This window comes from Chrysemys picta, chromosome 1 (genome assembly GCF_011386835.1).
Source record: "Chrysemys picta bellii isolate R12L10 chromosome 1, ASM1138683v2, whole genome shotgun sequence".
NCBI classification, from domain to species: Eukaryota; Metazoa; Chordata; order Testudines; family Emydidae; genus Chrysemys; species Chrysemys picta.
This window is the reverse complement of record NC_088791.1, coordinates 135,902,961-135,928,633: the sequence shown is the minus strand read 5'-3', so window position 1 is coordinate 135,928,633 and position 25,673 is coordinate 135,902,961. Positions and strand designations below refer to the sequence as shown.

The 25,673-nt window shown below is 47.3% G+C and overlaps 3 protein-coding genes across 18 annotated transcripts in view; all 3 read left to right on the top strand.

Moving 5' to 3' along the window:
* Nucleotides 1-11,859, top strand: part of TULP3 (TUB like protein 3) — a 75,877-nt gene extending 64,018 nt beyond the window's left edge. For 8 of the 12 annotated variants that reach the window (XM_065584289.1, XM_005307833.5, XM_008173399.4 and 5 more), the window contains 5 exons: nucleotides 174-286; nucleotides 681-795; nucleotides 4,237-4,335; nucleotides 7,891-8,062; nucleotides 8,575-11,859. In XM_065584289.1, the coding sequence (XP_065440361.1) occupies nucleotides 174-286; nucleotides 681-795; nucleotides 4,237-4,335; nucleotides 7,891-8,062; nucleotides 8,575-8,708 (633 nt within the window). In that variant the 3' untranslated portion in view covers nucleotides 8,709-11,859. Of the gene's footprint in view, nucleotides 1-173; nucleotides 287-680; nucleotides 796-4,236; nucleotides 4,336-4,753; nucleotides 5,977-7,890; nucleotides 8,063-8,541 lie in introns of those variants that run through there. The other 4 variants (XM_065584275.1, XM_042842416.2, XM_065584299.1 and 1 more) reach the window with 2 other exon arrangements.
* Nucleotides 11,860-16,847: 4,988 nt separating this feature from the next.
* LOC135981526 (uncharacterized) lies at nucleotides 16,848-19,448 on the top strand. The gene is made up of 2 exons (XM_065584303.1): nucleotides 16,848-17,781; nucleotides 18,849-19,448. The coding sequence occupies exons 1-2, from the start codon at nucleotides 17,235-17,237 to the stop codon at nucleotides 19,340-19,342; spliced, it is 1,041 nt and encodes a 346-aa protein (XP_065440375.1). The 5' UTR covers nucleotides 16,848-17,234; the 3' UTR covers nucleotides 19,343-19,448.
* Nucleotides 19,449-23,683: 4,235 nt separating this feature from the next.
* TEAD4 (TEA domain transcription factor 4) overlaps nucleotides 23,684-25,673 on the top strand; it is a 79,556-nt gene continuing 77,566 nt past the window's right edge. For 2 of the 5 annotated variants that reach the window (XM_065584253.1, XM_065584249.1), the window contains exons 1-2: nucleotides 23,684-23,780; nucleotides 24,401-24,491. In XM_065584253.1, coding sequence (XP_065440325.1) covers nucleotides 23,699-23,780; nucleotides 24,401-24,491 — 173 coding nt within the window. In that variant the 5' untranslated portion in view covers nucleotides 23,684-23,698. Of the gene's footprint in view, nucleotides 23,781-23,829; nucleotides 23,995-24,126; nucleotides 24,492-25,673 lie in introns of those variants that run through there. The other 3 variants (XM_005307857.4, XM_065584263.1, XM_065584260.1) reach the window with 3 other exon arrangements.

The following is a 25,673-nucleotide window of genomic DNA, read 5'->3' as shown; positions in this document are numbered from 1 at the left end:
AGGTCAGTGGTATGGAAGTGGCATAGGGCTAGCAAGAAGGGGTCTGCCAAAGTGGGTGGGAATTAATGGGCAGGGGAATGGTGATAGGGACAGTGGGATGGAGGTCGAAAGTAGTGCTGTGCCTCTGGGCTCTTCCAGAGCTTCCTGTCATGACCAAAGTTTTGTGTTTCCAGACGTTCCTTCTTGCAGGGAGAAAACGGAAAAAGAGCAAAACATCCAATTATCTCATTTCAATTGACCCAACAGATTTATCCCGGGAAGGGGAAAGTTTCATTGGAAAACTCAGGTGAGAGTCACAGATAAAAGCCATCGACCGGTGCACAGTCTCTGTGCTCATGTACTGCAAGAGAGGTTGGAGTTCCTGTCTTGCTGAGTCAGAGCCAAGGGCAGCAATCAAGTGCAACTCCATGGGGAGTGTGACCTCACCCTCTCTTGGTTCACCCCTGGCTGTCCCTTTGGTACCAGTATCTCTTTCAGCGAGGTGACTGTGGCCATTTATGTGAGGAGTCCTGGCTTGACGTTTTTCCAGGTCAAGTTAGGGGCTCAGTGTAACAGATACTTTCTTTAGAGCTGTTTATTGCACTACTGATGGGAAACCCCAGATGGGAATGTCAGGAGAGGCTGACACAGTCTAATTATGTCACATAGAACATCTCACTGACTCTGTTTCCTGATTCTAGGTCCAACCTTATGGGAACAAAATTTACTGTCTATGATCATGGAGTTAGCCCAGGCAAGGCACAAGGGCTAGTAGAAAAGGCCCATACCCGACAGGAGCTCGCAGCCATTTGTTACGTAAGTTCCTTTTATTTTTTTTCCCCTTCCCCAAGCTCCTGAATCACTTAAACCCAGGTGTTGGGGATGGGAGGCATCCTGCGGTTACAGCCACTTTGGCTGTGGTCTTATCAGAACTTTCAAGCCAAGCTGGGTCAGTATTTGGATTGGAGCCCTGCAGGGAAAACTCTGGGTGCTTCAGGATGTTAGTGATTCCGCAGCAAGTTTTCTTAATTCTGCATCAGTACTGTAGCAGTACAACAGGATAACTATAAGGGGTATTGGATGCTGGAGGACTTTCAGATGAGTCATAGAATATGTCTACACTACCTGCCGGATTGGCGGGCAGCGATCGATTTATCGCGTCTAGTCTAGATGCGATAAATCGACCCCCGAGCACTCTCCCATCAACTCCTGTACTCCACTGCCACGAGAGGCGCAGGCAGAGTTGACGGGGAGCAGCGGCAGTCGACTCACCACGGTGAGTAGATCTAAGTACCTCGACTTCAGCTACATTATTCACATAGCTGAAGTTGCATAACTTAGATCAATGTTAGGGGAAGCTATATAACTAATATTAATGTTATACCTGATTTTTATCATATGTGTTAGGAACTCTAAGAAGCCATCTTGCTGGAATAAAATTGAAATAGCCTTTGAGATAGATTTTTTTGGTTGAAGGCATTAAACAGTTCGTGACTAGAGGACCAAGAAAGTTTGTTTCTTCTTCAAGTAATGGTCCCTATTGTATTCCACTGTGGATTACACATGTGCACCATGCACCCAGAATCAGAGAATTTGAAGGCAGTGTCTGTTGGTCCACGCATGTGCCTCAGTTCACCTCGTGCTCCCAACCACAGGGCGGACCGACTGCCTCTTCAGTTCCTTCTCATTGCCACGTGGTACAGGTCAGAAACTTACTGTCTTCAGCTCTGATGTCATTTCTGAAAAACAATAGTGTTAGCTGTAAATAGTTTGTAGTTTTAGAAGTTTTAATAGAGTTAGTAGTTTTGATCGTTTTAATAGTTTTAGAAATAGATTAGGCTACAGAGGTCCCCTCCATTCTCCCCCATGCCCTATTTGGGTACCTGACTGTGCCCAGAACTCCAGGCTTCAAACTCTGCACCTCCTGCCCGCAATCCTTCTCCATCAGTGATGACCCCCAACACTGCCTCTACTGCTTGGGACAGGCTCACATTGCAGATTGGTACAGTATTTGTCAGTCCTTCCCAAGCCGCACCCGAGAAGGACAGGCTTTTCACCTCCGTAAGTACCCCATGGAAATGGCCATGAGGCCTCAATCAGATCCAGGCTGGGGAATCCCCCCTGTACATCATCCTGAATCAGCAAGAAGTGTGCCTCCTGCTGTAAAGTCCAACTCCGGTGCCGGACGATCCACTCCCACAAACCCCAAGGTGGGGCTTAGTCGGGAGATCAGGAAGCACTCCCATAAGCATTGGGCTAAGTCTTCCTCTAAGTCCATTCCAAAGATACTGGACGTGCCTACGAGCAAACCCACCGACTCAGCCCAGGAGGATATCATACGTCCCCAGTCCTATAGACACGATAAGAAAGCCATGAAACATAGGGCTTCACCAGCTGCACACCACACTTCATCAGTACCATCATCCCCAGCTCTTCATAAGACACCGAGACCTTCTGGCACTGGTGAATGTAGACCACCACCGGATACCATACTCATCACTGGCACTTGTGGCCCAAACAGAAAGGTGCCTATTAAACCAGGGAGGTCCAGATCCGTGGCCACACCACATGACATTTTCCCTCCCCCAGATCCTGAATCCCCTCCCCCATTGGGACTTTCTATTTCCAGAGAGTGTATGTTGCCTTCCAGAGACCTGCTGGCAGGATGGAGCTTATCACCCCCACCATACACAACGTGCACCTTCCCAGCAGCACCGATGTTATCGCCATTGGAATCTGAGTCTTCCCTTTCCTCCTCAAGAGACTCGGAACCATGAGAGGAACCACACCCCAGGAGACCCACAAAACCCTAGAACCAACCAATGCCTCACCTGGCTCAGTCATTGGTACCTCATATCATGGGGACTGCCGCCATGAGCTGTTGACCCCTCCTACTGGCCATATTGGGGACCCTGGCACTAGTGCCCACCTTGGGAATCTATCTGCTCTGCTAGGGAGTCACCACCTGACTCCACCCAGAGAATTTCCAAATGGATTTTGGGATGCAGTCTACACTGGTATAAGCTCACTAACCTCCCACCTTCTTTGGAGGTATCCGAGCACTCAATGAGAGCCCAAGCCATGACTGTAGCGTCTCTTCAGGATGTACCAAGGTGGCCACATGGAGCTCTGTTCACATGTTTGCAAGACATTGTTCCCTGATATAAGACTTGGCTACTGATGCCTCATTTGGGATAGCTGTTCGCCGCTCATCCCTGCCATCCTCATCCTTGCACCCTCCTCTTGCTTAAATACTGCTTGTCTGTCACCCTCAGTGGAATACAAAGGACCATCACTCAAAGAAGAAGAGGAGGTTACTTACCTGTAAGTGGAATTTCTTTGAGATGTGTGGTACCTCTGTGTATTCCACTACCCGCTGTTCTTCCCCTCTGCTTTGGATCTTATCTGATTCATGGTGGAGAAGGCACTGAAGAGGCAGTTGGTCCTCCCTGCCCTTTATCATCTTGGCCAGGAACACAAGGCGAACTAGGGCACATGCACAGACCAATGGACACTACTTTCAAATTCTCCGACTCCAGGCGCATGGTGCGCATGCATAACCCACACTGGAATACATATAGGGACCACACATGTTGAAGAACCTCCAGTTACAGGTAAGTAACTTCCTCTTACTCCACCTGTAGGGCAGCGAAGATATGTGGCATTCCCTGCTGCACTTTGGAGTAGACTTGTTTGTTTTAGGATGAAAGCTAAGCCATATGCTGACTCCAGATCCCCCATGAGTTTCTTTTATCTTATCTACAAGGTCACAGTTTGGGAGAAACTACTAAATATAGCCTTAAAAATAAATCAAAAGCTAAGGAGAATTAAATAGATTGTCCATTTAGACTATAAGGTCCCTGGAGAATTGACAAAGTACAGACGCAGTCAGAGTTATGCTATCTATAATTGTGTTTATATCTCTGTTGCTAGCAGGGATCTAGCACATTTCCCCTCAACAATATGAACCACATTTATTGTCCGAGAATGACACTAGCCAAATTGTGTAATAAAACCATGCTTTAGGTTATATTTGGAAGATTATCTATAGTACTGTTTGGTTAATGTGGTTTTGGAGGAGAAAAAGAATTGTATCGCTAATAGTCAAGGAAACAATGCTGATTGCAACAGTGTTTAAATACAGATATAGCTGGCATGTTTCTGATTCCAGGGTAGACAGGGTATTAAAGGTCAATCTCATTATCTTCTCTCCTGGATGAGGTAGTGTTGAAAAGAACTTATTTCCTTATCTTTTAGGAAACCAATGTCCTAGGATTCAAGGGCCCCAGGAAGATGTCCGTGATCATTCCAGGGATGAACATGAACCACAAGCGGATTCCAATCAGACCACGAAATGTAAGTTTGGAACTGGGTCAGATTCTAATAGTGCAAGGCAGGAAGTTTTAATATCTTAGAGATCCAAATGTCCATTATTGGCAATCATAGAAATTAGAGGGAAAAGACCTGTTGGGTCCCAACTATCCCATCTGGAAGTTAGCATGGGATTCTTCACTAAACTGTGCTTTTCCAGACCACTTTTAAATTACTCCCATAATAGGATTCCACCATTGCCCTTGGGAAACTGGTTGATCTGATAGGCCTCATGATTGGTAAACTTTTCTTGATATTCAGCTTAAAATGTCGTTTTCTTAATTTCAGCGTATTTCTTCTTGCTTGTAGCCCTTGTGCAACTCTCTAAATTTTGCCTCTCTCCTTACTTGTCGTTTAGCCAGGCGGACCATATTTAGCTCTTTTTTTTTTTTTATTCCTGTAGTGCGTAGGAGCCCTAGTCATGGCTGGACTCCATTGTGCTAGGTGCTGTACAAACACAGAACAAAAAGATGGTCCCTGGCCTAAAGACTTTACATTCTAAGAATAAATCAAGAGACAACAGGTGGATGCAGACAGAGAAAGAAGCACAAGAAAACAATGAGTCAATATTGGTCAGCGTGACGGGCAGTGGTCTCAGCACACCAGCAGCCTAGCCATTGTCCAGTTGTTGTTTTTTCAGGAATCCTAGAAAAGGAGAGTTTTAAAGAAGGATTCAAACAAGGATAATCAGATCGCTTTGCAGGTCTCTACAGGGAGGGCCTCCCAAGCATGAGGGGCAACGTGAAGAAAGCATGAAGGTGCTGTTGGAAAACTTTAACAAGTGGGTGATGAAGGCTGACATCATGGGCCAATCAGAGATGGGAGTTGACATTTAGATAGCGAATGAGAGCTAAATAGAGTGGGTATAGGCTATAAAGGGCCTTGACAGTGAAGCCAAGTAAGAATCTTATGTTTGATGTGATAGAGAAGTGGAGGGATATAAAGAGAGGAATGACATGGTCAAAGCAAGAGGCCAGGAAAATGCAGCATTCTGACTGGATATGAGCGGAGCAAGACTGCATTTGTTATGCCCAAGAAAAGGATGCTGCAGCAATAGACACCTGAGATGATGAGAGCCTGAACAAGTGTTGTAGCTGTGTGGATGGATAGGAAAGACCGTATGTTAAAGATGTTATGCAGAAAGAATCTGCAAGACTTAGACATATCCCGGGGGCAAGAGGAGGGGATTTGACTCAGAGCTGGTGAAAAGGAGGCTGGGATTGCAGGCATGGGATTCAGTTAAGTTGGAGAAGCAGAGTTATTTCTCTAGGAAGATGGCAGAACGAAAGGAGGAGTGAACAAATCTGTAGTGGAGGAAGCGGTCCTGGTCACAGGATTTCTGCTAGACACGCTCCACAGCGCAAGAGCCCGAGCAGGCGCAGAAGACGTGGATGTTGGGGCCGAGGGTGAGCCAAGGCTGGGTTCTGCCTGAGCAGACATTGTGATGAGAGAGAGAGAGAGAGAGGCAAAACAATCAAGAGTGAAGCATGGAGAGAAACAACCATATCAATGGAAGAGAGGGCATAAGTCCATTTATCTAACTCTAACTGTTTTTTTTTTCCACTTTGCTGAACTCATTCCAATTTGTCAGTAGTTTTCTTGTAATTAAATGCCCTGAACTGAATATAATATTCCAGATGTGGTCTCACTAGAAATATATAGGACCAGATGTGCCAAGGCACAGCCCTTACTAGGAGGTGATATAGAGCCAACCACCCCAGTGTGGGCTATGGGAGTCATTATATCTCAGGAGGTCACTATGCCTGATTGAGCTCTTGGAGATCACAGTTGATTCATCATCCCTTAGGAGAATGCAATATGCATCCACTAGATCAGGGGTTCTCAAACTGGGGGTCAGAACTCCTCAGAGGGTCATGAGGTTATTACATGAGGAGTCACGAGCTGTCAACCTCCACCCTAAACCCTGCTTGGCTCCAGCATTTACAGTGGTGTTAAATATATTTAAGTGTGTTTAATTTATTAGGGGGGTCGCACTCAGAGGCTTGCTGTGTGAAAGGGGTTGCCAGTAAAAAAGTTTGAGACCCACTGCACTAGATAGTGCAGTAGGGGGGGATCCAGTCCATTGCCCAGTCTCTTTCCCCTATCCATTTTATTGGCCTTAAAATCTGAGTCTAAGGGTATGTCTTCACTACACACCGGATCGGCGGATAGTAATCGATCTATCGGGGATCGATTTAGCATGTCTCGTCTAGACGCGATAAATCGATCCCCGAACACGCTCCCTGTCGACTCCGGAACTCCACCAGAGCGAGAGGCAGTAGCGGAGTCGACGGGGAGCCGCGGCCGTCAATCCCGCGCTGTGAGGACCCGAGGTAATTCGATCTAAGATACTTCGACTTTAGCTACGCTATTTACATAGCTGAAGTTGCGTATCTTAGATCGATCCCCCCCTCCCACCCCCGTTGTGTAGACCAGCCCTAAGAGAGGCCCATAGTGCTTAGGAGAGCATAGGGACTGCAATCAAGGCTGGCCCCTTACGTGGGATACAGGGTTCAGGAGTGGCTATCTGTGGCTTTGCTCAAATACCAGCCACAAATTTAGCCCATATAGATTCATCATCATCTACCTGGTCTGTGACATGATGCCTCTGAATAAGCAGTGACTGTTCTTCTCTAAATGATGGCCCCACTGCCATTTCTAAATGTAATTTGTTGATGCCCATTCCCAAAGTCCTATGGGCATCCTTAGAGAAACAAATAAAATCAGAGATACAATTAATTAGTAAACCTATTTAAAAAACAAACAAACGAACCCAAAAAGCAACAGACAGCTCACTACATCCTACTCAGATTTTTACCATAAATAAATTAATCACTCAAACCTCCCCAAACAACTGCTTTCCAAGCATCTCCCTCGATGGAATAACTTCAGTTTGGATAGTTTTTCTCAATTTTAATAGCTTTTATTTTTTAAGGTTGAAGTTCATTTTGTCACTTGTCCTTGCCACTTTGTCCTCACAACTGTTTGCAGTTCCTCCCAATTTACTGTTCTTCTCAGATGTAGTGAACGTGCTGTTTTACCCCCCCTTCACATTTCCATGTGTTTGTGTACCTATACCTAAACCGGGTAGAATGGGGGGAAAGCACTTTAATCCATACATACTTGTAGCCCACTGCAGCCTTTGAATTTCCCACTACAACATCCCAACTTCTTGCATCAGGGAGTTAAACATATCCTGGTTATTTCTTTTTCCTTTGAAGGTTACAAGGTGGGAATTGGAGGTTTGGTACTGGAGGAAAAGGCTCCCAGGGGGTTAGAAATAGACTCCTGCCAGTACATTGAGAGCGGGTGCAGAAGGTGCTCTCACTGTGTCCCCTGGTTAGGATTGCATGGGCCCAGCAGGAGAGAGAACCTCAGGACTGGGAGAGTATGGAAATATCTCCTGCAGGATCTTATTTCAGCAGGGTTGAGTTCACTGTTCACTAGATCAGGGGGACTCATGGTTGCAGAGTAAACACAACCTGAGGGAAGCAGTGACAAAAAGTGGACCCTCCCAAGTATAATTTTTCTCTTGAGCAGGAACATGAGAGTTTGCTATCAAAATGGCAAAATAAAAACCTGGAAAACCTGATTGAGCTGCACAACAAGGCTCCAGTCTGGAATGATGACACTCAGTCGTACGTCTTGAATTTCCATGGGAGAGTCACTCAGGCCTCGGTGAAGAACTTCCAGATTGTCCACGAGAATGACCGTAAGAGCTAAGGGTTGTGCCGGGGTGGGGTGGGAGATGTGGGGCTGCCACTCTAGTGAAGAAAAGAGCATTGTTTCATTAGGGCTGGGAAAATATGGGAACACTACTCTATACAAGGGATATGGGATGGGCAAGAACGGGATGGGGGATATAGTCCAGAGGATCTTGGGACATTTGGAGTGATATGGGACCTCCCCTTCACTCTAGAGGTGGAGGGGATGACAGGATAGCTGTATCAGAGGAGAGGCGAATGCAGGCCTTCTGCTGAAGATGGAGAGGAGAGTAATATGGGATTGCTGTCCCAGCCAAAGCATAGGTATGGGATTGCTCTGTAAAAGAAGTCAGCAGGACTGTTGTTGTAGAAAAGCAGATTCTGAGCCACTCTGGTAATGAGGAGAAGATGGGATAGTCTCTCCAGTCAGGTGTATTTGGAACTGTTTCACTCTTTCTCCTCTTACCTCTCTCTCTTTGTGAATTAGTTGGTCTCTGACCCCCTCTCTCTGCCTCCCTAGCTGACTACATTGTGATGCAGTTTGGTCGTGTAGCAGAAGACGTGTTCACTCTGGACTATAATTACCCCCTGTGTGCCCTCCAGGCCTTTGCCATTGGACTCTCCAGCTTTGACAGCAAATTGGCATGTGAATGATGGAGACAGCGGACTTGGACGTGGAACTTGCTCCCATCCCTGCACCTTGTAGATGAGTTCTGGGTGGAATCATGAGAAGTATCCTGGGGACAAAAAGGGAACTGGAGGCCAGATATCTGTGGCCTTAACAAGAAGCAAATAGTAGATTTGGGGGCTTTACAGTAGCTGATAGGGACCATGGCCCTTTTTGGAAGGGAGATCGCTGCATGTGCACTGGGGGAAGGCAAGGATAATGTGTGATGTCTTTGTTATCAGTATTAATGCTGCATTGAGAATCTTGATGGGAGATGGGGTGAGAGAGCTAATCCTGCTCCTTAGCAGCTAAGCATCACTGTGACTAGGAATTCCTGCAGTGGGGATCATATTAATAGCGCTTTAGTGCCTAGGCACCTTGGATCTCACAACGCTCCTGTGCTCATGCAGCATATATTAAGATTCGTTTAGAGAAGGAAGAAGAGGTACAGTCTGTGCCGTCTCTTACCCCGCAGAGTAACTCTCCTGTCTAAGGCAAAGTTCAGAGAAAGAAGAGAGGGCACAAGCCTGATGTCCCTGTGCAACTGTAAGCAGTGGTCAATGAACAAAGAATAGGAACAAGCCCCATGCCTCTATAGCCACCCTTTTACTCTGCAGGATAATTCTCTTTCAAGGCTGATGGATCCCAGTTCCTGTTAATTGTTCTGCTGCTCATTATCCTGTGACAATCCTTTTACCAAATAAAGATCCCCCATCATTAGGGATGTGAGAAAAGCTCCTATGGTCACTTCTAAGTAAGCAATATTTATATTATGACCATCACTGTTTCTGTTATTCCTAACAGCTCTAAAAGTGAAATTGAATGGATCATTGGACCTAACAGAAACTGGCTGAGAAAGGCATGCCATTGACTATTCCTGAAATGCAGCATTCTAATTGCCTTAAATACTAGATTCTATAGGTCAGTCAATCAGAAACATTTTTTTTTTAATTTCTTTTATGAATAAAGTTTGCTGCATTTTAGGAATAAACTGATGTCTGAAGCTTTTCTTTGTTTTGTTTAACTTTTTTCTCAGCAAATAAGAGCCTCTCCTGCAGCAGTCTGAATGGCTGATTCCAATTGCATGTGGTATAATAACCACAGATATCTCAAATCATGACCAGTTCAGTCAGTTTTATATAATCATTTAATCTGAATATGAGTTTAACCAAAAATAAGATTATAGACCTTTTCCAAGGCACAAGGAAAGAAGAATATTGCAACAAGATTGGCCAAAGTACTGCTCATCGGGCTCCATAACATGTCCTGTAGCAGCCCTCATCTTTAATTCTGGGTTGCAGTCAGTGGAGACCACAAGTCCCAGCATGCAATCCTCCTTGATCCACCAGCCTCAACTTGCATCAAATTGGAGCACTGCATATTGAGACCTATACATGGGCTGCACATCTGCTGTATATTAAAAAAGAGGGCAGCTACCATCCTGTCCATTTCATATTCTTTATGTACAGCTGTCAGAATCTTTCCTTTCACATTCATTATGTACAGTTAATTGCTCATTTGTCGCTCTGTTAAGCAAACTGTGGGTGTCGCCTTTTTTGCATGTACTGATCTGTTTTTAAAGGTCATTGGCAGCCCACAAGTCCTATCTGGATGCCCCCAGCAACCAGATTTTCATCATTGTGTCACGGTCTTTGCATTATATGTCACATAAGTCTCGCTATTGGTGAATATTATCTTGCTGTTTAATTTTCCAAAACATCAAACTTTGTGTAAACATTTTCTGATGCCAGAAAAAACGCTTCAATCATAGTCACATGTAATCTCTGTATTTAATTGTAAATGGTGAATTGTTGCTGATAGCTCCAGTTCTAAAAAATGCTTATCTCACAAGTTCCCAAGCTACACTGGCTGAGGTGCCATTGCATTCAAAGCAATCTCATCAGCATAGCAGTCAGCAAAGAGAGTTTGCGCCAGGTACCTCTTTTGTGTCTTCATGCACTTCCCGCTTGTCAGGATTTGATGGCATCTCCCACTTGTGTTCTCGTGTGCTCCCAACTGACTGCTCTGCACTTCCTGTATCTACCTAGAAAAGCCAAGAAACCAGTTCCTAATGCCGCTGTCACAATTACTTTGTAACTAGGACCAGATGTAGAAAATTAGTTTATGTTCGCTTGGGGTTACTTGTAGGCATTGCATTAATTGCTAGTCCAGAAAAAGTTTCCTTGTGCTTAGCAAGCCACCCTGCAACTCCCTGGTTCATCTCTCCAACTGGGTCAGTCAGCAAGGGCTCTCTCAAACTATTCAAGGTGGTAAACCCATGGGTGAGCTTAATTGATCATGGCTAAGTTAGTGCCTGTGATTCTTTAGGTTTCCTCATCAAGTTGCACAGACAGATGACCGAATTTCTTGTACCTCTTCTGAGGTGCTTTCTATACTGTGGGCATGTGACCCTTCACTTACCTTCTAGAATTGAAACTCTTTCTTTTGTCTCAGTTTTTGAGGTTGTTTTTTTAAAGGGATTGTACACAATGACCTTGTCATCACTAGCATTAAAGTGTGTTAGCCACAACTGTGTTAAAGCACAGGTTATTGCTAGCAAGTCCTAGCATGGTTTCTCTTGATACCATCCAGCAGGGAATTTTTCTAAAAAGGGTGATACCGTTGTGCTATGAAACAGTCCCATCAGCTGTCTGTGGGGTCAAACTAAAAGCCAGATTTTCAGACAAAAGTCCCAGTGCACACTGTTCAGGGAAATGGTACGCTCTGTCACATTGAAATGTGACTCTGGATATCTTGGGGTCAGCCCTAATGTAGACAGAAGCATGGGTCTGTTTTATGTTGCCGTTTGAACAGGCAATAGCAATGCAGGAGGTGGGCATTTACCTCTTCTCAGATGCTTTCAGACATATTTTATATATTGGAGGCTTCAGTACTCTGCCGTACTCTCTGTTCTTTTTGTGTTCTTCACCCACTCTGTTGCTGCTCTGTGTGCCAAAGGTCCACCTAGATGAGTGAGAGGCTGGCTTTGTGTGCTTCCTGTTGCTTCCAAGCTTTTTTTGCTCTGCAGAAACGTCCAGTGCTTTTTGGTCAAATATTGTTCTATATGAATTGTATTTATAACTTTTGTACTCTAATGAAAATAAAATAATTTATAAAAACCAAAAACAAACAACAAAACCCTAAACTCTGAATTGTTCTTATCTTATCCTGTAGGATTTTTGCTGCATATGGTGTTTGCTGTCAGCTCTGATATCTCTGTCTCTCCTGGTTTGGCTACCCCTCTTTTTCTTACTGTCTCCCTCCACTCCATTTCTCTTCTTTCTGTATCATTCTCTCCTCATTTGTCTCCCCCACTTCTCCTCCATGCTGGTTTTACAAATATTTAGAAGTATGAGAATTGCCTTGGAAACACAAGTACTACCAATTTCCCTTCTGCACCACTAGGAGCTGCTTGCTGTCTATTTGTTCACTCCCCTCCCCTTGATTCTCCTGCTCCTCACACCCCTTCTCTCTCAAATGTTATGGGCTGCTGAGGGGGGTGCATTGGAAATATTTACCCAGGCCTGGTCACTTGTAGGGTGACCAGATGTCCCGACTTTATAGGGACAGTCCCGATTTTTGGGTCTTTTTCCCTGTCCCAATTTTTCACATTTGCTGACTGGTCACCCTAGTCACTTGCTCTAAGCCCCTCCTGTTGTCCAAGTGTCACATGGTGCAATTCTGGACCAGGATTGAAATAGTGTGAGGTAAAGGGGGCAGTACTGAGCTGAGGGTGTTTTTACTGGGGTGATATGAAGAGAAGTAAGTGTCTGCCTCACTGAGGGGAAATGTCCTTGTTCCAGTGACTTAAAACTTGAGGTAGGGGAGATCTAACTTTGCAGGCCCCTGTTCTGAATGCAGGCTGAACAATCATGTCCATTTCCCTCTAGCTTGGCCAGAATGGATACAGGGTGCAAGCACTTTCTACTCTCTGTGTCTGTCTCAGAGATCTGCAGCAGACAGTTGCTATCTCTACAGCACTGGGTTGGCTGCAGTAATATCACACTCTCGCTCCCACACCAAACACAACATCCAGAAAACTCTCAAGAACAGGCTGGGTACAGGAAGCAAATGCTACAGTCCAGTGTGAATCCTCATAGCGGGACTCAGAATGCAGCAGCTCCAAGGTGCTGTGAGGTCTCCAACTGATACACATCAAAGGCAGGAGTATTCATTTCTTATTCTTTTATGGCTCAATCCTGTTTGCATTGAAGTGTTGATATCAATAGGAGTAGACTCAGACTCTATTATGACAAAGCACACCCCACCCAACATGTTCTTCTACTACTTACTGGTATTAATAGCTCTGTGCACTTCACAGCTATTGTTACTGGAAAAGAATAACAAAGAAGGCAAGGAACTATTCCCCCACACCACCCTTTTCACAGATGGAGTGCTGGGAGTTTGCAGGAGGTCACGGCAGTCAGAGCTGGGGATAGAGCCCTGTCTAAAACAGCATACCCAAATCTCATCCACACTGCTTTTCTGAAGGAATGTGTCAAACCTATGGGCTTGAGTGCTGTCTGTAACCACTACATCCCACTCCCTTCCAGAGCTAGAATAGAACTGGGCATGGGTGTGGGCTACTGGTGAAGTATTTGTTGTATCCTCCTCTAGTGGCTGATCTACATGGAGGATAACAGCCTACTACTACTATCAATTACTTATTTAGCTCAAGTAATAGAGGTCAGCTTTACCATATAGGTGAGAACAGGCTAAAGGTCAGAGGCTTCTCAGGAGTTCTTGTCCTTGTGTCTTCCAGCATTTTCAGTCTACAGTCCCTGTTTCCCCATTCTGTTCTCTTGTCCTAGTCTCCATGGAGTTCTTGTTCCCCTGCTGGGACTCAGAAGTCATTTTCCTGTTTCAGTTTGGGTAAATCTTTCCACACCTAGATAAGCTCTGTGGCCAGAAAGAAGCTCATCCTCTTTGCTAAAATGTGTCAAGGTAAAAAGCATTTAATTGGCAGCTGATATATATGAATGAATGTTGTTTCCACTAGACTTGAAGGTGGGATCTGATCTCATTTGCTTTGATAAAAGTAAAGTGATGGTTTAAAAAGAGAGAACCACTGAACTAAGCTACAACAAAACAAATGTGAACAAAGAATGATTTTCTTAACTTGAATTGAGATCCCCATTTATAAAAGAGAACTAGAACTACCCTTAGGGCTGGTCCACACTAACCCCCCACTTCGAACTAAGATACGCAACTTCAGCTACGTTATTCATGTAGCTGAAGTCGAAGTATCTTAGTTCGAACTTACCACGGGTCCACACGCGGCAGGCAGACTCCCCCGTCGACTCCGCGTACTCCTCTCGCCAAGCAGGAGTACCAGCATTGACGGTGAGCACTTCCGGGATCGATCCCAGAAGATCGATTGCTTACCGCCGGACCCGGAGGCAAGTATAGACGTACCCTTAGAGTGCAGTTTTACTCTGAAAAGTGATTCCTAAAAATGAGTTCCATATTTGTCTGTCAATAGCTGTATATCAAACCTGTTCAGTTAACAGGAAAAAAGATTCCACTACTTCTGACCACCCCAAGCAAACTCCATTTGCATGCTCTGTCAAGTTCTTTCCTTGCAGATCATCTCCACTACTAAAGGTTCTACAGGCCAAATTCTACCCTTAGTGACACAGGTGCAAGCCCATTCATTTCAGTGCGTTTCTGCAACTGTAAGTGACTAGAATTTGGTGAACAATTCTGCTGATGATTCACAGGAAGGAATAAAATTCAGCTCCCTTTCTGAGCTGTGTTGACTCTGTAAGGGGGAACAGGAGAGAAAATGTACATTAGCCACAAAGTCAGCAGATCTGACCTTCAGTACACATAGGAAGCAGATGTAATGAGTAATAAGATGCCATTTTTACAAAGTCATTTTTCACAGTAGTACTGCACATTAAACATCAGCTTTTAATCTTCATGTGGTTTAGCAGAGACCCACAGTGGCTAAATGGGCTCATTACAGGTATACATTTAAAGGAAAACTGCAACACACACTTGAGTTTATTGTGTAGAATAACACCACACAGAATACATGGTTTATTTTAAATAACCAGTCATATCTTTATGTACATGGATATTACCTAAAATTGTATGACTTAGAAAATGTATGTGGCCGCTCTGCATTCTAAGAGAAAATTAAAATAAAAATTCTAATTGTATCCAATTACAAAGAAAAGTAATCAGGTATCGGGGGTAGCCGTGTTAGTCTGTATCTACAAAAACAACAAGGAGTCTGGTGGCATCTTAAAGATTAACAGATTTATTTGGGCATAAGCTTTCGTGCATAAAAACCTCATTTCTTCAGATGCATAGAGTGAAAGTTACAGATGCAGACATTATATACTGACACATGGAGAGCAGGGAGTTACTTCGCAAGTGGAGAACCAGTGTTGACAGGGCCAATTCAATCAGGGTGGATGTAGTCCACTCCCAATAATGAGGAGGTGTCAATTCCAGGAGAGGAAAAGCTGCTTCTGTAATGAACCAGCCACTCCCCGTCCCTATTCAAGCCCAGTTCAATGGTGTTAAATTTGCAAATGAATTTTAGTTCTGCTGTTTCTCTTTGAAGTCTGTTTCTGAAGTTTTTTTGTTCAATGATAGTGACTTTTAAATCTGTAATAGAATGACCAGGGAGATTGAAGTGTTCACTTACTGGCTTTTGTATGTTACCATTCCTGATGTCCGATTTGTGTCCATTTATTCTTTTGCGGAGGGACTGTCCGGTTTGGCCAATGTACATGGCAGAGGGGCATTGCTGGCACATGATGGCATATATAACATTAGTAGATGTGCAGGTGAATGAGCCCTTGATGGTGTGGTTGATGTGGTTGGGTCCTCTGATGGTGTCGCCAGAGTAGATATGGGGTTGGAGCAAATTCGGTTGTATCTTAGGGCTTGGCTGTAGACAATGGATTGTGTGATGTGTCTTGGATGGAAGCTGGAGGCATGTAGGTACATATAGCGGTCAGTAGGTTTCCGGTATAGGGTGGTGTTTATGTGACCATCACTTATTTGCACTGTAGTGTCCAGGAAGTGGATCTTTTGTGTGGACTGGTCCAGGCTGAGGTTGATGGTGGGGTGGAAATTGTTGAAGTCCAGGTGGAATTCTTCAAGGGCCTCCTTTCCGTGGGTCCATATGATGAAGATGTCATCAATGTAGCGCAAGCCCTAAGATACAACCGAATTTGCTCCAACCCTCAAACAGAGACAAACACCCACAAGATCTTTATCAAGCATTCTTAAAACTACACTACCCACCCTATAGCAAACGTCGTTGCCTACTCTGTCCCCATATCTACTCTGGCGACACCATCAGAGGACCCAACCACATCAGCCACACCATTAAGGGCTCATTCACCTGCACATCTATTAATGTTATATATGCCATCATGTGCCAACAATGCCCCTCTGCCATGTACATTGGCCAAACCGGACAGTCCCTCCGCAAAAGAATAAATGGACACAAATCGGATTCCAGGAATGGTAACATACAAAAGCCAGTAAGTGAACACGTCAATCTCCCTGGTCATTCTATTACAGATTTAAAAGTCACTATCATTGAACAAAAAAACTTCAGAAACAGACTTCAAAGAGAAACAGCAGAACTTTAAAATTCATTTGCAAATTTAACACCATTAATCTGGGCTTGAATAGGGACTGGGAGTGGCTGGTTCATTACAGAAGCAGCTTTTCCTCTCCTGGAATTGACACCTCCTCATTATTGGGAGTGGACTACATCCACCCTGATTGAATTGGCCCTGTCAACACTGGTTCTCCACTTGCGAAGTAACACCCTGCTCTCCCTGTGTCATCTGTAACTTTCACTCTATGCATCTGAAGAAGTGAGGTTTTTACCCATGAAAGCTTATGCCCAAATAAATCTGTTAGTCTTTAAGGTGCCACCAGACTCCTTGTTGTTTTTAAAGAAAAGTAATGTATATGTAGATTGCACATAGGGACATTTTCAAGCTCTTCTCCACAACCATGAGGGCTAGGAGCTTACTTTGAAAGAAAGAAAGAAGGAAAGCTGAGATACTCACATAATCATGTGCCCCCCACAAGGTGGGACTTAATCACTGGAGTCCGCAATGCTGCTGAGAAATTTTAACTCTTTGTCTCAGGTCTTAGGCCTGGTCTACACTACGACTTTAATTCGGATTTATCAGCTTTAATTCGAATTTACCCTGCAACCGTCCACACAACGACGCTATTTATTTCGATGTAAAGGGCCCTTTAAATCGATTTCTGTACTCCACCCCGACGAGCGGAGTAGCGCCAAAATCGATTTTAACATTTCGAATTAGGGATAGTGTGGCCGCAATTCGATGGTATTGGCCTCCGGGAGCTATCCCACAGTGCATCATTGTGACCGCTCTGGACAGCAATCTAAACTCGGATGCACTGGCCAGGTAGACAAGAAAAGCTCCGCGAACATTTGAATTTCATTTCCTGTTTGCCCAGCGTGGAGAGCACAGGTAACCACAGATAGCTCATCAGCACAGGTAACCATGCAGGCTGATAATCGAAAAAGAGCACCAGCATGGACCGTGAGGGAGGTACTGGATCTGATCGCTGTATGGGGAGAGGATTCAGTGCTTGCAGAACTTCGTTCTAAAAGACGAAATGCAAAAACTTTTGAAAAAATCTCCAAGGGCATGATGGAGAGAGGCCACAATAGGGACTCTGAGCAGTGCTGCGTGAAAGTCAAGGAGCTCAGACAAGCCTATCAAAAAACAAAGGAGGCAAACGGTCACTCCGGGTCAGAGCCGCGGACATGCCGCTTCTACGCCGAGCTGCATGCAATTCTAGGGGGGGCTGCCACCACTACCCCACCTGTGATCGTGGATTCTGGGTCGGGGATAGTCTCATCAGCGACGCCTGAGGATTCTGCCGATGGGGGAGAGGAGGAGGAGGAGGATGAGGATGAGCTTGCAGAGAGCACACAGCACTCCGTTCTCCCCAACAGCCAGGATCTTTTTCTCACCCTGACTGAAGTACCCTCCCAAGCCTCCCAAGCCAGTACCCAAGACTCTGACCCCATGGAAGGGACCTCAGGTGAGTTTACCTTTTAAAATATAAAACTTGTTTTAAAAGCAAACGGTTTTTAATGATTACTTTGCCCTGAGGACTTGGGATGCATTCGCGGTCAGTTCAGCTACTGGAAAAGTCTGTTAACGTGTCTGGGGATGGAGCGGAAATCCTCCAGGGACATCTCCATGAAGCTCTCCTGGAGGTACTCCAAAAGCCTTGCCACAAGGTTTCTGGGCAGTGCATCCTTATTCCCTCCTCCATGGTAGGACACTTGACCACGCCATGCTTGCAGCAAGTAATCTGGTATCATTGCCTGACAAAGCCTGGCAGCGTATGGTCCCGGTGTTTGCTGGCATTCAAGCAACATCCGTTCTTTATCTTGTTGTGTAATCCTCAGGAGAGTGATATCACTCCTGGTAACCTGGTTGAAATACGGGAACTTAATTAAGGGGACAGAGGTGGCCGTTCCTACTGGGCTGTTTGCCTGTGGCGGAAAATAAATCCTTCCCTGCAGTTAGCCAAGCGCAGATGGGAAATTGGCCCTGAGTTTTTCGCGTTTGGCTAGCAGGGATCTTCCCTGTTACCAGCCACGCGGTGGGGGGAGGGGTACCGTGATCATCCCAGAGAATTCATGGCGGGAGGGGGGGCGGCGGCGGGGGGGGGGGTGGTTAGTTTGGTGCCTGCAGGGATCTTCCCTGATACCACGCGGTGGGGGAGAGGGGTACAGCGATCATCCCAGAGAATTCATGGCGAGAGGGGGGGGTGGTTAGTTTGTTTTCTGCTGCTGCTGAATGTTAACAGAAAAACCGCAGCACTCTACAGGCTATGCTTGGTATGTGGGAAAGGAGGGCGCAGAAGCTGTAAAACAATGGCTTACCATGGCCGCATGCAAGCCGAATTCTGTTGCCCAGACCTGTGATCTCTAGCAGCAAAGCCACAGGCACTCAGCATTAAGAGGCAAAATGAGACCTTGCACAGAAATCACATGTGCTATGTAATGTGAATAGTGTTGGTCACCGTGAAAGAGTATAAGCATTGTTCTGCAAAATGTAGCTTTTTAAACAAGTCTCTCTTTTTTCCCCTCCCTACAGCAGCTGCAAATTCCTCAAGCCTCCCTCCTCCATCCCGAAGGTTATCACAGATAAGGCGTCGTAAGAAGAGAACGCGAGACGAGATGTTTTCTGAAATTATGGAATCCAGCCGCAGTGACAGAGCTCATCTGAATGAGTGGAAGGAAACAGTTTCAAAGTATAGGAAAGAAGCCAGTGAACGTGAGGAGAGGAGGGACCAACGTGAGGAGAGGAGAGACGCTCGAGATGAGAGGTGGCGGCAGGAAGACCAGAGGAGGCAGGATGCAACGCTGGGGCTGCTGCGTGAGCAAACAGACATGCTCCGGCGTCTGGTGGAGCTTCAGGAACGGCTGCTGGAAAACAGACTGCCGCTTCAGCCCCTGTTCCACCCTCCCCCCTCCCCATTTTCCGTATCCTCCTCACCCAGACGTGTAAGAACGCGGGGGGGGAGGCTCCGTACACCTTCCCATTCCACCCCAGTAGACAGCCCAAGCAAAAGGCTGTCATTTTTTTAACCTTTTCTTTGTGGCTTTTTCCTTCCCAGCAATCCTCCTCCCAAATACCACCCGGGTTCCCTCCCTCTTTTTCTAATCTATTAATAAAGAATAAATGATTTTTAAATGATAGTGACTTTATTTGGTTTGAAAGAAAGCTGGGGGAAGGGGGAGGGTGGGTTCCTTACAGAAAATCAGTCAGTAAAGGGGGCGGGTTTTCATGAAGGAGAAACAAACAGATATTTCACATTGTAGCCTGGCCAGTCATGAAACTGGTTTTTAAAGCTTCTCTGATGCACAGCGCTTCCTGGTGTGCTCTTCTAATCGCCCTGGTGTCTGGCTGCGCGTAATCAGCAGCCAGGCGATTTGCCTCAGCCTCCCACCCCGCCATAAAGGTCTCCCCCTTACTTTCACAGAGATTGTGGAGCACACAGCAAGCAGAAATAACAATGGGGAGATTTCTTTGGCTGAGGTCAGAGCGAGTCAATAATGATTGCCAGCGACCTTTTAAACGGCCAAATGCACATTCTACCACCATTCTGCACTTGCTTAGCCTGTAGTTAAACAGCTCCTGACTCCTGTCCAGGCTGCCTGTGTACGGCTTCATGAGCCATGGCATTAAGGGGTAGGCTGGGTCCCCAAGAATAACTACTGGCATCTCAACATCCCCAACGGTTATTTTCTGGTCCGGAAAGTAAGTCCCTTGCTGCAGCCCTTTAAACAGAGTAGTGTTCCTGAAGACGCGAGCGTCATGAACCCTTCCCGCCCAGCCCGCGTTGATGTTGGTGAAACGTCCCTTGTGATCCACAAGTGCTTGCAGCACCATTGAAAAGTACCCCTTGCGGTTTATGTACTCGGTGGCTTGGTGCTCCGGTGCCAAGATAGGGATATGGGTTCCATCTATCACCCCACCACAGTTAGGGAATCCCATTGCAGCAAAACCATCCACTATAGCCTGCACATTTCCCAGAGTCACTAACTTTCGTAGCAGCACCTGAGTGATTGCTTTGGCTACTTGCATCACAGGAGCCCCCACAGTAGATTTGCCCACTCCAAATTGATTCCCGACTGACCGGTAGCTGTCTGGCGTTGCAAGCTTCCACAGGGCTATCGCCACGCGCTTCTCAACTGTGAGGGCTGCTCTCATCTTGGTATTCTGGCGTTTCAGGGCAGGGGACAGCAAGTCACAAAGTTCCATGAAAGTGCCCTTACGCATGCGAAAGTTCCGCAGCCACTGGGAATCGTCCCAGACCTGCAACACTATGCGGTCCCACCAGTCTGTGCTTGTTTCCCTTGCCCAGAATCGGCGTTCCATGGATAGAATCTGCCCCATTAACAACATGATCTCCAAAGCACCGGGGCCCGTGGTTTCACAGAATTCTGTATCCGTGTCCATGTCCATGTCCATGTCAATGTCCTCATCATGCTTGTCGCTGCGCTGCCGCCGCCGCTGCCTCCTCGCCTCGTTTTTCTGGTCCTGGCTGAGCATAAACTCCACGAGAACGCGCAAGGTGTTTACAATGTTCATGACTGCTGTCTTGAGCTCAGCGGGCTCCATGCTTGCCGTGGTATGGAGTCTGCAGTGTTCACCCACCCAGGAAAAAAGGCGCGAAAATGGTTGTCTGCCGTCCGTTGCTTTCATGCAGGGAGGAGGGAGGGAGGAGGTGAGGCTGTACCCAGAACCACCTGCGACGATGTTTTTTGTCCCATCAGGCACTGGGATCTTAACCCACAATCCCAATGGGCGCGGGAGACTGCGGGAACTATGGGATAGCTATGGGATAGCTACCCACAGTGCAACGGTGCAGAAATCGACGCTAGCCCCGGTACTTGGACGCACACCACCGAATTAATGTGCTTAGTGTGGCCGCATACATTTCGACTTTATACAACCTGTTTTTCAAATCCGAATTATATAAATTCGGATTAATCCCATAGTGTAGACATACCCTTAACTACACTAGTTGGTATTGTTATTCTGGTATAGCTATACTGGCAAACCCCTCCAGTGTGGCTGTAGTTATACTGGTATAAAATAAGCTGGTTTGGGGAACCTGAGGGCTAAAATGCTTAGTTTAACTGAAGTCATCATACCCCTACAATGAGCATTTGGGTTAAATGTACAGCCTGTGTTATGCAGGAGGTTGGACTAGAGGATCTAATGGTCCCTTCTGGCCTTAAACTCTATGAAATCTATACTCTATGAAACCAGCAAAAGCAATACCAGTATAAGCACAGTTACACTATATAACGGTCTGCAGAAGGGCTTTTACTGGCATAGCTATATTGTTTTTTTTATTTAAATCACCCCCTAAATGACATAGTAATGCTTGTAAAAATTTTAAGTGTAGACCAGGCTTCAATTTCCCCAGTTGTAAAATGGAGAAAAGTGCCATCGTGGCACAGAAGAATATATCCCACTGTTCATAAGTTCAAAGGGTCAGTAAGTTGTTCTGCCTTGCATTTGCCTTCCTAGTTAAACTAACCTACTTTATAGGGTTTTTTGAGAGGGTTAGGTAGATGTTTGTCAAGTGCTTTGGATATGAAAATGTGCACAAGGGTGAAGTGTTTTTATAATGGAAAATGAAACTGAAAGAATGGGCTGTGCTGCAGGGAGTGGGGTGGATGACTCATTAGAGAGGGGCTCTTTCTTCTTTAGTCAGTACTGGCCCTAATGTCTCCCTGCATGGCACCACAGGGTGCTGTGCTGCAGGGAGTGGGGTGGGTAACTTGAGAGGAGATGCTCTATTCCTTCTGACTCAGTGCTGACCCCAGTGTCCCAGTAGGGGGTAGTGCAATGGTTTTCAAAGTTCGGGTTGCGACCCAGTACTGGGGGTTGCGGAATGCAAAGCACTAGGTTGCCTTGCTCAACACTCATGGATCCTGGCATCCGGCCAGTAAAAACTAGTAGTCCCTACCTGTTCTGACACCGCGCTGCGCCCCGGAACCGGCCAGCAGCAGGTCCGGCTCGTAGGCAGGGGGGCCACAAGTCTCTGCACACTGCCCCCAACCCAAGCACTGGCTCCGCACTCCCACTGGCCAGGAACCGGCCAATGGGAGCTGGGGGTGGTGGTGCCTGCAGGTAAGAGCCACGTGGAGCCGCTTGTGCACTTCTGCCTAGGAGCTGGACCTGCTGACCGCTTCCAGGGCACAGCGTGGTCTGCGGTGCCCGGACGGTGTGAAGCCTCCCTCTGCACCCCGGCTGTGCTACTGACCAGGAGCCACCGGAGATAAGCCCGCACCCCAATCCCCTGTCCCATCCCAGAGCCCCCTCCCACATCCTGAATCCCTCATTCCCAGCCCCCCTCCACACCCCAACCCTCTGCCCCAGCCCTGAGCCCCCTCCCACATCCCAAACCCCTCATCCCCAGCTCCATGGGGTCACAGGCATTAACAATTTTCTTCAACTGGGTTGCCAGAAAAAAAGTATGAAAACCACTGGGGTAGTGGATGCTGTGTAGCTTGGAAGTGCCATATTTGGGGTCAGTAAAGTTTTTTTAGCCTCTGTCCCCTGTTGCAGGAGATTGGGCCACTACTTATGCACCCCAGGGATAGATAGTTTAGAAAGCATCGGAAAATCAAATGCTTGTGGAAAGTGGCCTTTCTGCCTCATGGGAATGAGGCCTACTAAAAAGGAGTCCGCAGCAGGGGGATGCCAATCTCCCCCTCAGAGGGATGTGGGAGCTGCTCCTTCCTGCATTGGAGGGGGTGCTTAAAATGGTCTGAAAAATGGGGAGTGGGGCAGGGAATCTATCATCAACCTAGTTCTCATGCACTTGACACTATTTGCAATTTGTGTTAATATTTATTACAAAATAATCACAGCCTGTTTTTAGCTCATGAAACTATGTATACCTCTTTCCTGGCACTGTTGTTCAATGAGCAGGGAGTGACACACCAGAACTCCCTGAGGCAATGTTTTTAAATGTTAACTCCCTGGCCTTTGCTAGCGGTGGTGATTGTCCCACGTAACAACCCCCCTTCCAAAGTCCTTCCCGAGGGGAGGCCAGCGCACCCCACCAGCCTGAGCGACAAACCAACCCAGACCCACGTGCGGCTGGCTCTGCCAGCCCTGCCTCGGGGCGCACTGCCCAGCCGGTGCTGCTCGCCTGCGGCCCACCAGGACAATCGCCAATTTTGGTTGGACGTATTCCTGGAGATTTCATCCTATGACGGACTCCTTAATTACAAATTAATCTTTGATGCCTGGAGACTCCAGGACAATCCTGGAGGGTTGGCCACCCCCTCGCTGCAGTGATTTCTGCCGCCTCCTCCGCTTTGCCCCTGCGGCTCTGCCATGCCCAGCCCTAGGTCCGGCGGCGGGAGCTAACTCCTTCCTCTGCGGCTGCCGGGAGTTTCCTCTCACCCCTGCCTGGGATGGGTCCGTTTCTCCCCCCTCCATCTCCCGCCCACCGCCTCAAGTCTCCTCCCCCGCTGCCCTGGCCAGAGGCGAGCCCTGGTCAGTTTCGTTCCCAACTCCGCCCCCCCCGCCGGGGCCGGCCGGCCTCCTCCCTCGCTCCCTTCCCGGCTCCGCGCCCCCTCCCTCGGCTGCGTGCATTTCATACCAGCCTCATTCCTCGCATTCCTGACCTGCTCCTGCCACACGCCGCCTGGGGGGTGGGAGCGGCCCGGCCCCCTCCCGGTGCCTCCAGCGCCCCCCCTCCGCTCGCCAGGTGGGTGCCTTCCCCTCGGGGGCGCGTCCGGCCCCCTGGCCCTGCTCTGCCCTCTGGCTCCGGCCGCTTCCCTCCCTCTCGGCCAGCCGCGGCTCCCCAGTCTCTGCCCCCCCGCCCCGATCCCAACTTCCTGCTGTTGCTCGGGGAGCTGGGAAAGGAGCCCACCAAGCGCAGGGCGGAGCCGCTCCAAGGAGCGCGGCTGCCCATAACTTTGTGCCGGACTCGGCGGGGGCTGGACTCAGTGCGCTCACCAGGTCCCTCCAGCCCGGTCCTGCGGCGCTAGGCTAGAGGCTGATCCTCCCCCCTCCGCCCCCGACTCCCACCGCCGAGAAGAGGGGGTGGGGAGCAGGAAAGAGCGAGACTGAGCCACACCGCAGGAGTAACTCTCCTCTGTTCCCTTTGGCAGTAAGTCCCGGAGCTGAAGGCGGAAAAAGGGAAGCGGATTTGAAGCCAGTTCCTCTACATGTAGGGAACAAGCACCAATCTCGACTCTCCAGGTCAGGAAATGCGATTTCACCGCCCGCTTTCGCAGCGGCCAAGGGGGTGGGGGATGGGGTGCGCGGGGGAGAGGAGGGAACTGAAGGGGGCCTTGGAGAAGGGGGGGGGCGGAAGGAGAAAGGCACAAATGTACAAAGAAAGAGATCGGGAAACTGATGGAGGCTGCTGGCTGTCTCCCCCTGTTCACTTCCCAAAGTGGAGGAACTTGCTGCTTTAGAAGAAAATAGTTAGCAGTGCTTATGGGAAAGTCCCTTAGAATTCAATAGAGTGAGCACCTTTTAGTGATTGATTGTCATTGTTTTACTGTTCTGTACACCAGGAGTGGAATTCTCTATTTACATTTAAATTCTATAGGATGGGCCACAGACCTACCGGAAAGTTATGAATTCCTGTGGGACTTTTCCGTAAGGGTGAGATAATGTTCTTTTGGATATCAGTTATTCAAAAATGGAGCAGGATGAGCGGAGTTAGGGGATTTACTGATCGTTTCCCATGTGTAGAAGGTTCTACTTAAAAACAACTCCTGTGTTTCACCCCGGAGGTTAAGTACATTGCAGCCTGGAGTGAAGGGGTCCCTGTCTATATTTAAAGTGGTGAAGTCCTGTGGGTTCTTTTGGGGTGAAAGGAGTTATATAAATATAAGGTGGGATTGCTTTTTTTTTTTTTTTTTACGGAAACTTGGCCTGGCGTGATTGTTAGTCTTTAAAAGCTGAAATCAGTGTGACTCCGCCGCAAATAAACCACACAAAATACTTTTTAAACACAGGGTGGAAGGAGACTGGGTTTGTTCCTGTTTCTTGACGCTTGGAAAAGATCGGCTGCCACCAGATTTGATCTTTTTGCTGTCTGTGCGCAACATTGCAGGAACCTTTTATCCACCTGTCTGTCTGTCCATCTGTCGGTGTAGATGTCAGGGGGTTCATTGTCTCTGCTCCTAGGGAGGGAAACAGACAGCAGGACAGGGCGTTGGGTAATGGGGAGGAGTGAGAAGCACAGAAGGGGTAGAGAGGCTGAACAATAAGGACTGGGACCTGATTAGAAAGACTGCTGCGGCGCTGTAAACGTTCTATGGTGGTAGTTTTTCTCACGGTAGAGAAGAGGCTGGTCTCAGCTGTAAGGGGATTCTTTATTGAGGGTGCTGGACACAGACAGACTTTGGTTCTCACTGGCTCTCTAGCTCC

Coding starts and splice junctions, on each gene's coding strand:
- LOC135981526 (XM_065584303.1), top strand. CDS start 17,235: ATGCAGGCTGATAATCGAAAAAGAGCACCAGCATGGACCGTGAGGGAG. Junction 17,782..18,848: donor CCCCATGGAAGGGACCTCAG/GTGAGTTTACCT, acceptor CCCTCCCTACAG/CAGCTGCAAATTCCTCAAGC.